Source organism: Kogia breviceps, chromosome 19, assembly GCF_026419965.1.
Source record: "Kogia breviceps isolate mKogBre1 chromosome 19, mKogBre1 haplotype 1, whole genome shotgun sequence".
NCBI classification, from domain to species: Eukaryota; Metazoa; Chordata; class Mammalia; order Artiodactyla; family Physeteridae; genus Kogia; species Kogia breviceps.
Genome location: NC_081328.1, coordinates 40,042,342 through 40,057,204, shown reverse-complemented (window position 1 = coordinate 40,057,204; position 14,863 = coordinate 40,042,342). Strand labels below are relative to the sequence as shown.

At 52.3% G+C, this 14,863-nt stretch overlaps 1 protein-coding gene across 1 annotated transcript; it reads left to right on the top strand.

Moving 5' to 3' along the window:
* Positions 1-7,212, top strand: SOST (sclerostin). The gene is made up of 4 exons (XM_059048307.2): positions 1-56; positions 487-562; positions 1,448-2,510; positions 5,209-7,212. The coding sequence occupies exons 3-4, from the start codon at positions 2,294-2,296 to the stop codon at positions 5,628-5,630; spliced, it is 639 nt and encodes a 212-aa protein (XP_058904290.1). The 5' UTR covers positions 1-56; positions 487-562; positions 1,448-2,293; the 3' UTR covers positions 5,631-7,212.
* The last annotated feature ends 7,651 nt before the right edge of the window (positions 7,213-14,863 follow it).

Here is a 14,863-nt window from a genome sequence, read left to right as displayed (position 1 = left end):
CAACTCAGATGAATCTCCAGGGAATGACGCTGAGTGAAAAAAGCCAGTCCTAAAAGGTTACATCATGACTGATTCCATTTATATAACATATTTATTTGAAGTGACAGAATTGTAGAAATAGAGAACAGATTAGTGGTACCATAGGTTAGGAGTGAAGGGGAAGGGTATGCTTATAAAAGGGCAATGAGGGGCTTCCCTGGTGGCGCAGTGGTTGAGAATCCGCCTGCCGATGCAGGGGATACAGGTTCGTGCCCCGGTCCGGGAGGATCCCACGTGCCGTGGAGCGGCTGGGCCCATGAGCCATGGCCGCTGGGCCTGCGCGTCCGGAGCCTGCGCTCTGCAACGGGAGAGGCCACAGCAGTGAGAGGCCCGCGTACCGCAAAAAAAAAAAATTACTTCAGTTTCAAATAAAATGATAACAATAAAATGAAATGAAATCCTGAGCTTTGCCATCCTCTGATCGTTGGCTTTTCCTTCCGTCTCCAGCAGGTGGCAGAAGTATTCCAAGGATGGTGCCCACGGTCTCCGTTTCCTGTGGATGAGCTGCAGATCCCAACAGCAGGTGGGGCTCCAGCATCGGTCCCGCCAGCTCAGGGAATCCAGACATCAGAACTGCCCTCTCCGAAATCCAGGGCAAGAAGGCAGTTGTCCGGCCACAATAGGGTTAACGGTCCACATTCCAGGGCAAGGGGAAAGGAGGCTGGAGGGTCACAGACAAAGGGAGAGGGTTCGGAGGCCCCCTTCTCACAACATCACCAGCTCTGTTGGGAGAGATAGATCACCCGCAACAATGGCCACAGCTGTTTTCGTCTGCCCTGAAGGAAACTGACTTAGGAAGCAGGTATCAGAGAGGGCCCTTCCTGCAGGGGCTTCTGTCTGGCTTGTAAAACTGTCAGAGCAGCTGCATTCATGTGTCGAGTGATGGATGATGGAAAGGAGGGACAGAAGGCCGCAGATGGACACGGCGACTTACAAGTCGAGGCAGGTGGCAGAGGCCTTGCAGAGGCTCTGCAGGTGGGCTGCACTGATTCATTGCCCATTGAAAATACCAAGGGACCTGGGCCACAGCCCGCTTCCCAGCCTCCTTCAGGGCCAGGAGTGGGTGCATCTCCTCAGACAATCTGTCTGCAGTGAAGGCTTCCGCTGGCCCTCTTTCCTTGTCCTGCATCTCAGGTGTGAACATTCCTCCCCCGGGCCCCTCTTTCTTCTCTGGGGCCAAGGTAGCGATTCCTTTGGGGTTCTCTGTGGCTAGCTGGACCTGGGATGGCGTCACAGAATGCATCCGTGCTATGCACCAATAAGGTTTTCCATATAGCACTCAAAGTTGGTTTTGAAAAATGTAATGGGCTGGGAGATAGGAAAAAAATATATATATATCAGCACCAAAAATGCTGGCTTTCACTTTTGCTAAGAAAAAAGGTTTTGTGCTGTCCACTCCTACCCACAGCCTGGCCCAGGAAATAACTGCCTTTGGCCTATCAGCCTGCCAAGAAGTGTCTGTCACCGAGCACAGAATCCCCGAGGAACATGAGCTGAGGTTTCCTTCTTGTCTCCATCACCAGAGCCTGTTGACTTCTCATCCTGGCCTTGCAACCGGAATCCCTGCCGCCTCAGCCAAGTGGAAGCCCTCGCTGTGATCCTCAGTTTTCCCTCTTGCCTTCCAGAGGGATGACAAGAGGGGCTTTCTTGGTCAGGATAATTGATTCTGAGCTGTGTGGGGTTGGGACCAATGAGATTTCTTAAAAAGCAGCCTTCTGCCTCTGCCTGGGTCTGTGAGGGCCAAAGAGACACCCCTGGGGCCGTTTTATTTTGGTGGGGTGACAAATGAACTTGGCCTGAGAAATGGGATCGGCTGGGCTAAGACCTGTGGAGGACTCAGAACTGCTGTTGCCTTTTGTTAAGTTGGTCTGAAGTTTGTTCTGAGGAAGCCCGAGGGACTCAGGGAGGTAGAGATTAGGAGCTGGAGCTCATTTTGATATCTGAAAACCGCAGCCGCCTGCACGTGGGAGGCTCTGAGAGCAGGCTTGCCTCACACGCCCCCTCACTGTGGGTCACCTGGGAGCACCAGGAGCAATTTGGGAGATTTCTGAGCTCAAGGAGGAGTCTTTGGGGAGGGCTTGCTCGGAGCACGTTCCCTCCCCCTGCACTGAGGGAAGCATGGGACCAGCCCTGCCCCAGCCTGTCCTCATTGGCTGGCATGAGGCAGAGGGGGCTTTAAAAAGGCAAACGTGTCTGGGCTGGGGACCGGAGCCTGTGCTGCTGGAAGGCCGGGTGCCCCCCTCCAGCTGGCACCATGCAGCTCTCTCTTGCCCTGTGTCTCGTCTGCCTGCTGGTACACGCAGCCTTCCGTGTGGTGGAGGGCCAGGGGTGGCAGGCCTTCAAGAACGATGCCACGGAAATCATCCCCGAGCTGGGCGAGTACCCCGAGCCTCCGCCAGAGCTGAACAACAAGACCATGAACCGGGCAGAAAATGGAGGGAGGCCTCCCCACCACCCCTTTGAGACCAAAGGTATGGGATGGAGGAGAGCCTTTTGAGCATAAGGGTCCTGGGAGGGTTCTCTTTGGGGAGGTTTGGAAGACTGGGGTAGACGGTCAGCCGCTGCCAGCACCAGCAGAGGGGCCATCTGGCCCGTAGGCAAGGTGAGGATGGCATGGCAGCGTAGCCCTGGAATTCAAGTGCAAGGGCGTGGGGCTGGGAGGGGGCTGGCAGCGAGAGCCCAGAGCAGGAAGGAGGCTGAGGTGGAGAGGGACAGCCTCAGGAGCTCAGAAAGGAGATTTCAAAGAATCCCCTCCTGAGAAGAGAGGAGCAGGGTCCAGTTGCTGACACCACTGGGGAGGAAATAAGGCAAGGGGGCCTCACGTCTATGAGCACCTGCTGGATGCAGATACCACACGGGCTGTGCCGGAACCATACCCTGGGGACCTCCCAAGTTGAAGGTGAAGAAACGGAGGCTTCAGAGAACAAGTAGCTTGTTAGTGAGTAGAGAGCTGAGATTTGAAGCCAGTTTGGTCCAATTACAAGACAGCCCTGGTGGCGGACCGTGTGGGGGCATCGGAGGCTGAAAGCCAGAGCAAATCCCTGCAAAGCAGTGGGAAAGGGACACCAAAGAGGCACCCCTTCAGCTCCCAGCACCCGTGGTCTACCCAGTGAGCTGGCACTTGAGGGAATGGGAGCTGCAGGCACAGTTTTAGCTTCTGACCTGGGTGGTAACTGGGTCCAGGCCCTGGAGGGGAGGCAGCATCCTCTGTGCAGGGTGTGGACACAGGTGGCACCATCTGTCCTGAATCCCCAGCCCAGACCCTGACTTGCCTCCTTCCTGGGAGGGACCCTGACCCTAGGGGAGAGGCAGTGGCGCCAGTGGAGGGCACACCTGGGTTCCTGGTCAGGTCTGCACATAGAGGCCTGGGGGGCAGTGTGCACAGCTGGCTCTGCAGCTGGCAGGAATGGCTGGGGGCGGGGGCTGGGATGACGCTTCAGAGTGAGGCCCTCTGGCCATGGTCCAGGTGGGAGAGGAGACCACTGCTCAGGGCCCTGCATCCCATCCTGCCCTGCCTCACAACCAGCTGGGAATGGGGGTCTGCAAAGGGCACCCCCCCGAGGAGGCCTCTCCCCTGCTCCTGCCCAGGGAAGGTCAACTAAGCTCAAGCAATGGACTGTAGGGGACCCAAGCACAAGACGTCCTCCCTGGGCTCCCATGAGAGCTACAGGCCCAGAGGAAGCCATGTCAAAACAAAGTCGCCCTTTGCAGGGAAAGCGCCGAACCTAGGGGTACTATTCTTGGAAAGCCCCAAAGCCTCCTTCCCTGGGCAAACAGGCCATGCCCACACACCACCCCTGGGGCCTGGGAGCAGAGGTGAGGTTGCCAAGCCAACCCAGAAGCCAGGAGGCCAGCTCTGGGAGAGAGGGAACCCCGACATCTCCCCTGCTGTGCTTGTTCTCACGGGAGCGGCGGGTTGGGGGTTGGCCTTCTTTGCCTCCTCTCTGGTTTTGGACTTAGGACTATTTTTCATCCCTTTGTGTCACATTGGAACTGTCCCTATGAGACCCTTGGGGATGGACAAGCGCTCACATGAGGACAAGCTGTTTAAAAAAGCTCCCACCCATCTAAGCCCACACTAGGAGACATGATCAAGGTGTCTTCGGGGACAAAGCCAGGCCTTAGAGCCCAAACTTTCTCTGCCCAGGGAGCAAGCCTGTGCCACCACTGGGTGTCCATGAAATGTCACAGAAGAGACTTGCCCAGCACGGTGCCTGGTACACAGCACGTGCTTAATAAATGTTTGTGGCGGCCAAAGCTGTAGGTTTTCAGTCAGAGCGTGGTCTCCCTCTGGTAGGGAAGTAACCATAATAAAAATAGTAAAAAGCAGGCCTTTGTCCCCCACCCAGCATCCCTCGGTGCTTGGCAGCTTCCACCCTTGTGGGAGCTGAGAAGCTCTGGGACCCCAGAGGAGCGGAGTCAGGAGACCGGCTCTGCCTATCTGGAAAGAGCTTTTCCCTCTCCGGACCTCAGTGTCCACAGTGATAATGAGGGGGTTGGACATGCTGCCATTGGCTCCTTTCAAGTCTAACGACTTCAGTCTCCTCTCCACCTCCCCTTCCATCCTTCTTCTCAGTAGCTGCACTGATTTATTATCTTCAATTAACCCCTACTCCTTCTTCCATCCCCCGACTCCCAGTCTCCCCTCCCAGCCGGCTGGAAAAGGAATTTGGGAGAAGCCAGAGCCATTCAGAGAATGTGGCTAATACCTACCCTACTGAGGCCAGGGGCCCTGTGGCACAGATGTGACTTGAGTCTGGCAAAGCGGGCCCCCTTGGAGAGGAATAATAATAACATAATAACAGTCAGAACTTCCAGCTCTTAGTATGTTCCAGGCAGTGTCCCCTGCATTATAGATGTAATGGATTAGCTCACTGTATCTTCAAGACAACCCATTTTACAGATAGGAAGCACAGAGAGGTTAAGTAACTAGTCCAGGGTCACACAGTCATGGAGCTGATATTTGAACTGAAGCAATCACTTGGCTCCAAAGTTTTAGGGGGAGAGGGTGGATCGGAGATCTTTCCCCCAACTCCAGAGTACCTGGGCCCTTCCCGTAATAGATCCCCAGAGGCAAAAGCGTCGGGGGAGAGGCAGGTTTGGAAGAGGCAGAGTGGTTTGGAGGGAGGCGGGACGGATGGTTGCCCTCACGCGCGCTTCTCTCCGCAGACGCTTCCGAGTACAGCTGCCGCGAGCTGCACTTCACCCGCTACGTGACGGACGGGCAGTGCCGCAGCGCCAAACCGGTCACCGAGCTGGTGTGCTCGGGCCAGTGCGGCCCGGCGCGCCTGCTGCCCAACGCCATCGGCCGCGGCAAGTGGTGGCGCCCGAGCGGGCCCGACTTCCGCTGCATCCCCGACCGCTACCGCGCACAGCGGGTGCAGCTGCTGTGTCCCGGCGGCGCGGCACCGCGCGCGCGCAAGGTGCGCCTGGTGGCCTCGTGCAAATGCAAGCGCCTCACCCGCTTCCACAACCAGTCCGAGCTCAAGGACTTCGGGCCCGAGGCCGCCCGGCCACAGAAGGGCCGGAAGCCGCGGCCCCGCGCCCGGGGCGCCAAAGCCAACCGGGAGGAGCTGGAGAACGCCTATTAGAGCCCGCCCGCCGCGCTGCGCCCCCAGCGGGCACCCCCGACCCAGACGCCCCAGGTTTCCGCCCCTTGCGCGCGCGGTTTGATCGTTTGCGTTTCACTTTAAATACCTGCAACCCAGGGCCGGGGGCTGAAACCTTCCCAGCTGCAGGCCTTGGGGATCCGGGTGTCAGCAAAGCCCCCCAACCGCCCCCCCCCCGCCTGCCGAGGGGGTCCCCAGGGGCAGGGGAGGGAGCTGAGAGTCACAGGCACTGAGCCACGCAACCCCGCCCTCCGGGGCCGCCTACCTTTGCTGGTCCCACTTCAGAGGAGGCAGAAAAGGAAGCATTTCACTGCCCTGGAGTTTTAAGGGAACAGTGGAGAAAAGTCCAGGGACTGGTTAAGAAAGTTCGATAAGATTCCCCTTCCCCCCACCTCTCTGCCTGGCAAGTTGTGCCCAGAACACATGACTGGGGTCCGTAGTTAGGGTTTCTAGTCCTGGCTCTGCCACTAACGAGCCGGGTGACCTCGGATTATTACACTCTTCTCTTTCTGGACCTCGATTTCCTCTTTGTAAAATGGAAGTGGGGGTGGGATTAACATCTGGAGGAATTAACATCTGGAGGAATCTACTGTCATATGATTCCAAGGACTCGGGTGCCCTTTGAATGGGCAGAGGAGAGGGAGTTTGGATTGAATCACTGACGTGGTCGCTTCCAGAATTCGGAGTTGTAATCCTCTGATCTGACAGCCAAAGATGAAAAACAAGCAGGAAAAAAGAAGAGTCTATTTATGGCTGACAAACTCGTGGAAGAAGCTGTGGTGTGTCCCAGCCTGGCCTCCCAGATGTTTGGCTACCTCCACCCCTCCATCTCAAAGGACGCAGAAACAACACCATCAACTGGGATAGAGGAGACGGTCCCAAGGGTGGTGGGAGGCACCGAAATCACCCCCTATTCCCAAAGAGCAACGACCCCCGCCACCATGGCCATATTTTAACATCACCCTCTGCAGAGAAGCTCAAGGTCCCAGCACCCTGGGCTTCCGGGGCCCAAGAGAGCAGCCACCACCCATTCAAAGGCCAACGGGTCCCTTCCAAGGCACCTCCTCCTGCCTACCACTCACGGACACATTTCTGTCTGGAAAAGAGCTTCTTACTGCTGTTATGTGTGATGGCACAGCTTACATTAAAATAATATTATTGGGGAAAAAATTGCAAGTGCTGTATATATGCTGAGAAGCTGCAAAGCGTAATGCTGCCATCCAAAAAAATCTTTTGGAAAATCATTTCCAGACACCACTTCCTTTCTGTGCAGTTTTTAATTGCTAAAAAAAAAATTTTTTTTTTAAAACAGAAGCACATGCCATGTGAAAGCCTGCCCAGCTGGTCGTTTCTGCAATCTTTTCATGTGGAATTTGTCCACAAGAATGAAAGTAGCAGTTTAAAAAAAAAAAAAAGTTAAGTTACATATTTATTTTCTCACTTAAGTTATTTATGCAAAAGTTTTTCTTGTAGAGAATGACAGCGTTAATATTGCTTTATGAAATATCACTCTGTTCTTTCAGAATCCAGAAGCATTGTTAATAAAGCCAATGAATTGTTACGGAAAGGATGTGGTCTTGTTTTGTCAACCACACGTGGTCATTTCTGTCAACGTTAACATCCCTCTCTTGGTCACTAGAGCTTAAACCTGGGAGGCACCTTTGATTGTGTTATGGCGGCCCTTGTGGCAATTATGTCCTTCCTTGGAAAGGTCATGTTCATCCCTTCCTTTCCAAACCGAGACCTCATCCCTTCACCTCGGCCATTGTATTAACCTCAGCCTGGTCTCCCTTTAGCAGCCTGCCCTTCACACTGTCTTCCAAAAACATTGTTCTCATCATGTCCTACCCCTGCTCAAACATCCCTCAATAGCTCCTCCTTGTCCAGGATCAAGTTCAGGCTTCTCCCTCTGACATGGAAGTCGGCTTGACTCCCATCCCCCATTCTCCCAAGCTCCCTTAATTACTCCCTCAGACTGTCTGTGGCCACAGACTGTCCCGATCCTCGCCCACCCGGCTTACCGCCCTTGCTTACCGCCCCCAACAACTCCTGCTCTTTCTCTGGGGTGCATGTTCGTTGTCACCTCCACCGTGAACCTTCCAGACATAATCCAATCCCCGATGATCCTTCTCTCCTCAGATGTCCAGCCCCTCTGTGCGTGCTGCTCCTTTGGTTTCTGATTCTGTGTCTTCCATTGGACATTCACTCATGGGCCACCTGTTTCACCTGGCCGGGCTGTGCTTAGTACTGGGATAGACACAAAGCCAAGTACATGTAAGGACTAGCTCACAGGAGCTCAGTCAAGCTTTTTCCCAAATGTGAATTTTATGCCTCCCCAATGCACATGTAAACCCTTCGCGAGCAGGGACAATGTCTTGTACTTCTCTCAAAACTCTTGCCTCACCTAATAGTTCTGGACGCTAGCTGAGAATCAAGAAATATTCTTCCATTGCCATAAGGAGGGATGATCAATTGCAAAACTTTGAATTAAGTCCAGCCCATCTTGGGGTAACCCCACCCCCAAAGTAAGCTGAGGTCCTCCCCCCAACTTTTCCCTTTAAGTCCCAATGAGCCCTCCTAAATTCATTATCATCATCAAGTCTTTGATAGGTGTCAGTGGCTGTTGCCGCTTCCAGGCCCCCAGGAGACCTCAGTGAGACCCTACAGGGAATCCACGCATCGTCAGGAGTGTCCCAGGGCCCAGAACACGAGAGCAGGTAGGAAAAGGATACATCGTCCAGCCCCCAGAGGCAGTGTGGCACAGGTGGGTGGGACACGGGCTCTGGAGCCAGGTTTGTGTTTGGATCTGAGCCGTGGGCTCATCTCCCCACCCTGACACTCACTCGAGCTGCTCAGAGCCTGGGTGGTGGGTACGTGGGCAAATAATCAGGTCACATTGTCCTGTACAAAGTGTTACGAGGACCAAGGACGGCAGTAATTTACTCTGGTGGGTGGGGATGAGGGATAAAGCTTAGGGAGGGTTTCACGGAGGTGGGTGCTGCTTAGCGGTTCGCCAGGTGGAGAAGGGAGCATTTGACATTCTAGGTAGAGGGCACGGCCCAAGCCAAGGCGCTAAGGCTGAAGGTTCGTGGGCAGAGGAGACTCAGTTCCTTAACGTGTACTGAGTCCTCGTCGTGTGTAAGGCAGCGTGGGGGAACCGGGGATTCAAACCAATGCCCCAACCCCGAGATACACCTAGGGTCTGCTTCTGGGACCCGGAGATCCAGGAGGGATGAGCCCAGGCTACACTCCCATTACCACGAGGGGAAAAAAACCCAAATCTAAATTGTAGGTCGGGCTGGGAGTTATTTATGGAAAGTTATATTCTACCTACATGGGGTCTCTGAGCCTGGCGCCGATCAGAAACGGAACAGACAACAGGCTCAGCTGGGAGGGGCAGCGTTCTGCTGCAGGAGCATATGTTCTGGGGGTGCAGCCAGACGTGCGGCTTGTATTAATAGTCTGAGAGTCAGACTGACAGAGGGACAGAAGGAAATAGGTCTCTCTGTCTCTCTGTCTCTGTCTCTGTCTCTCTCTCACACACACACACACACACACACACACCAAGGGGCTCCACCTAGATTGCAAGTACAAACCAGACCACCTTTGCCCAAGGAGGTGGAGCGAAAGAAACTCAAAGAAGCCAGGTGGCAACCAAACGTCCCCATTTTCCTTGAAGCAGGCAGGACTTGGGCAGTTGGGGAGGGTGGAGAGCCTGCAAAAGCTACCTGCGTGTGAGCCGAGCTCAGAAACACAGCAGCTGGAGGCGGGTGCCGTATCCCACACCCCTCGTACCTGATCCCAGAAGCAGGCCTGCCCTAATTCCTGATCACTGATTCTAGCTCTGGGTCCTGCAGTCATTCCTTCCCTCCCTTCCCCCACCCGTTCCTGGAGTGCATCCTCTGTCTTCTCCCTTGTGCAAGGTCAGGCAGAGGCTCAGATCTGGCAGCTTTGACCAATAGCTGAAGTTCCTTTTGTGGCCAGAGGGGCAGGAGGCAGGGGGACTGTTGCTCTTAATTAATGCAGTCCCGCACCTGGTTTGTCCAGGACACCTATTGGCACAGCGTAATTATTAACAGCTCCCACTTTTACTCTCAAAAATGTCCCGGTTTGGGCAATAAACTATATGGTTCCCTTGCTGTTAAAAGATGCAACTTTCTTTGGACTGGCTGGGGCCCAGTTACCCATTTCCAAATGCTGGTCCTCTGCCTGGGACGTTCCTTGCGTGCAGGGCCTCTTATTTGGGGCTGCTCTACAGGGCACCCCCAGTACACAGCATGCAGTAGGCGACTTATATGCATTGTGGTCGCATAGTTGTTGTTCAGTTTATTTAGGATTTCTTCCCTTGTGAGATCAGGTGGGTGGAATCGACTAGGATGTACGGATGATGGGGGGAGGGGGGAGGGGAAGATCTGACTTCTGTGCAAAGAAGCTGTTTGCCCGGATCGTTTTACGTTAGGTTTCTGAGGATAAGACACAGCTTCTACCCTCAAGCAGTTTATAATCTTGTTGAGGGTCAAGTAGAAAATGAGGGCACTAGGTACAACTGTGGAGTATGTGACCATTTGTCACCTGAGTGATAGAGACAGGGGAGGCTGGGAGCTTGAGCGAACAAGGCAGGAGTGGAGTCTGCCTGAGCTTTGAAGGCTGCCAGGACTCAGAGGGGCAGAGAGGAGAGACCACAGAAAGAAAGGGAGCAAGGGGGGCCCACATCGGGTGGGGTGGGGTGATGCCAGCATGGGACCTGGCGTGCAGCGGGCTCTCTCTCTCTCTGATTATTACAGAAGGAAGCAGAAGCCAGGGAGGAGAGAAGGGTGGGGTGGGGGTAGATACTGTCAATCACGGCAGGAGAGAGGGGGCATCAACTGGCAAGGAGGGAGGGACTGAGTCCCCGTACGGGTGGCATTGACTCCCGTGAGGAAGACAAGGAGCTGGGTCGCAGGTGCCGAAGGGTTCCCCAAACGACGTTCCGTTCTCCTCCAGCCTGGCAGGGCTGCTTTGGAGACTAAGTCCTGTCTTTCTTACAACCTCCCTCGGCCCTAGTCCCCAATTTCCCTCCAGTCACCTGGGCTGTCTGAGCTTGGGTCCTTCCCACCAAGAAGGCCAGAGCTCAGTGGGCAGCTGCAGGTAAGAGATGGGTACCCATGAAGGAGAGTGGGAAAGGGAGATGGACAAAGAAGAGCCCAGACCACAAACCTCACTTGCTTGACAACTTCCTGAGGTCTCATCCTGCCAGCAATTTGAAGGCGGAGGCAGGAGAAGTCGGAGAAAGGAGAAGACGGACATGGAAAGGAGACGAGGAATAATCATTCATTCATTCCACTGAAACTGACCGAGAGCCGGCTGCATGCCAGGCACCGCCCTAGGCTCCAGGCATTTGGTTGCCATCACGGAGCCTCTCGAAGCTCACGGTCTAGTGCTGGCAGGGGGATGGCGGTTAGATAACAAGGAAATGCAGAGTATAATGCCCAGGAGTGAAAAGTTCTGCAAGGAAAAATAAAGCAGGTGAGCAGACAGAGAGCCATGGAGGTGGCCAGGCCAGGCCACCTCCATGGCTGGAGGTGGTGGTATTTCAGATGAGACCTAAATGCAGGGAGGGCGTGAGCCACACAAGGACAGGGGATACGTGTGCCTGGAGGGGGAACGGCAAGTGCAAAGGCCCTGAAGGTAAGGAGGGGGTGGAGAAGCGACACCACTAATTGCCTTGGGTGGCTTTCAGGCGTCTCTGTGCCAAGGCTGCTAACCCCTGATCTGGAAGCCAGCGTGGTAATTATAATTATAGTGGGGAGAGGCGCGTGCGCGTGTGCGTGTGTGTGCGTGTGTGTGTGTGTGTGTGTATAAAAGAGAGAGTCCCTCTTTGTATGTTCTTCTGTCTCTGTATGTTAAAGACCAAGTGGTTCCTGGAAAAGAATAATTTGCCTATTATTAATTATGTAGCTACACATGCCTTTATTCATTTTTTTGAATTTTATTTTATTATTCAGCAGGTTCTTATTAATTATCTATTTTATACATATTAGTGTATATATGTCAATCCCAATCTCCCAACTCAACCCACCATCACCGCTCCCCCACCCTTTCCCCCCTTGGACTCCATACGTTTGTTCTCTACACTTGTGTCTCTATTTCTGCCTTGCAAACCGGTTCATCTGTACCATTTTTCTAGATTCCGCATATAACGCATGCCTTTATTCTTAAAGCACATGATAGGTTTGCTTAAATAAGGTCATGGGCATCAGGCAGCTGTCTGTCTTCTTTCTAGGACACACATATGTTATGAAATTCATATATAATAGCAGAAAAGTCTGCAGTTTTCCTTTAGTGGATGCCCACAAAATCCAGCCTGGGATGGAAGCAAGAATTAGCTCGGCTTGGGAAAGTGCAAACATGGATGTGTTGATTGTTTTTTCCTGCCGTGGCTCTAGCCTGGACATATACATATATGTAGAACATGGTTATCCCGAGACCCTGGATCAAGGGATGGAGATCTGAAGGGTAAGCAGGAGTTTACAAATGAATTTCTCCTGGAAAGATTCATTCTTACTTCTCAGAACTGGATAAGAACGTTCCCATCAAGAAGCACACTCATGTGACAGCATCCACTGGAGACCCCCTCCTAGAAGACTGGCTTTGGGTTTTGCACATGTGGTCACACGTGGGTGCATGTGTGCACGTGTGCACACACACCATCTTTACTCTGAGCATATAATGTCAAATGTTCCCAGGTATTCTACAAGCCTCCTGTTTCTGCCCCTTCGTTAGCAGATGTCCAAGAACAGTACTGGCATCTGGGGACTGAGGACGATGCTGAGATCCGGAAGTCACATCAGATCACAGTCGTGGCCAGTTATGGACAAGACAGAGCCCCTTGTCTTCCAGGGACATCAGACAAGAGGCCAGGATTGCACCACAGCTCTGCCCAGAGGACAAAAGCCACCCAAGAAGGTGGGGTGTTTTCTGTATGTGTTGCCCTCGGGGGCCCCCCAAGATCTGCCTCCTCCATCCAGGAGAAGCTGTGTGGAGACAAAGGCTAGCTTGGGGTCCCTTCTCTCAATCTCCCTCCTTCCATCTTCTACACCACTACCAGATGGACCTTTCTCTGTTTTTTTTTTTTAAAAAAGTTCAAATTAAAAAAAAAACACAACTTTGCTCCATTATTTCTTTTATATATAAAAACAAATAGAACATTATAGACAAAGTTCTCTGTATTTCTCCCCTTCCCCATGCCTTTCTCTCACTCTCCAGAAGCAACAATCCATGTTTCTGTGCTTTTCTACATATATTATTTGTAACCATATACAAATGTGTGGTTTTAAATTTTACATGCATTTTATCATACTATACATGTTCTGAAACTCACATTTTTTTTTTTACTCAAAATTATGTTTTTAAGATCTAGGCCTGTTGGATCATTTTTAACCACTGCACTCTATTACATTTTGTCACTATGTCACTATTTGCTTATCTACATTTTCCTATGGATAAGCAAATAGTGGACATTTATTTTGTTTCCAGAGTTTTCACAAGCAATGCTATAAGGAAGTTGCCTGCATTGTTTTCCTATATAACAGAGTTTGTTCAAGACAGAAAGAAGTAAGTGTTCTAATATAAAAATTTAATCATGTTGCTTCCTTGGTCAAAATTCCTCCATGGTTCCCTATTACCTAAAGGATAAACTCTAAACTCCTTAGCCTCTGGTTTCTGCCTACCTCTCCAGCCACACATTAGACCACTGGACTCCTTAACACTTTATTCCCTGCAATATTACATTTCTTTTAATTTCCAAAAAGTCCAGATAGTTTTAAACCTCTGTGCTTTCACACATGCTGTTAAGTCTGCCTAGGACACCCTCCTTCCACTTCTCTGATCTGGAAAGTTTTCTTCATCTTCAAGTCTCAAATGCTGCCTCCTCCGTGGGGGCAGACCACTGTGCCATCATGTACATACTGCATCAAAGGGCATCACATGGGCTGAACTTGGCTACCTCCCCTACCAATTGTGAACCTAGGAAGGACAGAGTCCCAGCCTTTGCACATTTGTAACCCCAGTGCCTTTGCACAGGCTTGGTCAGAGTCAGTGCTTAATAATTGTTTGTTGAATTAATGGATGTTTGGACAGTAGGGAGTGATTTGAGCAGCAATGAAAACTCCAGCTTCCTTCTAGCTCAGCAGCAGGCAAGGGCTCTGGGACTACCTTTCCAAACGCATTTCTTTCATTCAAGTCCTTCTATAGCTTTGCAGTGTTGTTGGGGGCAGTGGCGCCCCTCCCAAGAAAACCAAGTCCGTGGTTGTTTACCCAGGACATTATCACGTGTGCAAATTACAGATACCTCTATCACTTGGCCAACAATTTGGTGTTGTGGTGTGAGGTTATTTCTATGTCTGAAGAAAACAGCTCAGCTCTGACTAAAGAAATAAATGATATCATTTTTCGTTCAGGCAACCAGATTCCTTGGTACAAAAGGCTCCCTGGGGAGAAGCGCCGGGACAGCGTGGCTCCTCTGAGGCTATTTACATCTGTCAGCTTCTCTAATCTCTGGCCTTCCTTCCTTTGCCTGTTTCCTTCCCTTCACACAGAGGTCGGTGTTGAGCCGCGTCCTTGCAAGGAGGGTACTGGAGCCACCGTTCTCACGTATGCTCTGGGGGTGGGTGCGGGTGAGGTTTTAGCCTAGTGGCATTTGGGTCCCCCCACCCTTCTCTTTTTTCTTAGAAACCAGCCTCAATTTAAGATGACTCTCTTTGCTGGCTGGTGATCGCTATTTGTAGGGACTTATTTTTCCCCGGTCAATTTGGCTAAGAGAAGTTGGATCTAAATGGGAGCATTTTCTAAAAATGTTGCTGGACAGTTTGTAGGGCACCAAGGGCATCTTCCGGATCACCTTTACCATGAGAGCCTGGGTGCCCTTGTCTTAAAAGGAGAGTTGAAGATGGAAACAGACTCCCAAGCCTTTTACGACCAACGGGGTCAGGATGGCTTTTTCAAATGTCACTGAAACCTGGGGTAACAAAGGCCCTGAGAAGTCATGTGGTCCGGACTTAGCGGAAATATTCCAATTACTGCACAGCCAGTCCCCACCTCCTCTCCAGCGCAGTCTGCTGTCGGTGTCCCTCACCCCTAACCGGTCCTGGCTCCCTCCTCCACCCACACTGCTCTATGACTTCCTCGAAAGCACCGGTTTGTAGCTTATGGTAATGCTGTTCCCTCCGCCTGGAATG

What these genes read in the sequence shown, in the direction of transcription:
- SOST (XM_059048307.2), top strand. Translation starts at nt 2,294, where the DNA reads ATGCAGCTCTCTCTTGCCCTGTGTCTCGTCTGCCTGCTGGTACACGCA. An exon ending in CCACCCCTTTGAGACCAAAG is followed by an intron (nt 2,511 to 5,208) that starts GTATGGGATGGA and finishes TTCTCTCCGCAG; the next exon opens with ACGCTTCCGAGTACAGCTGC.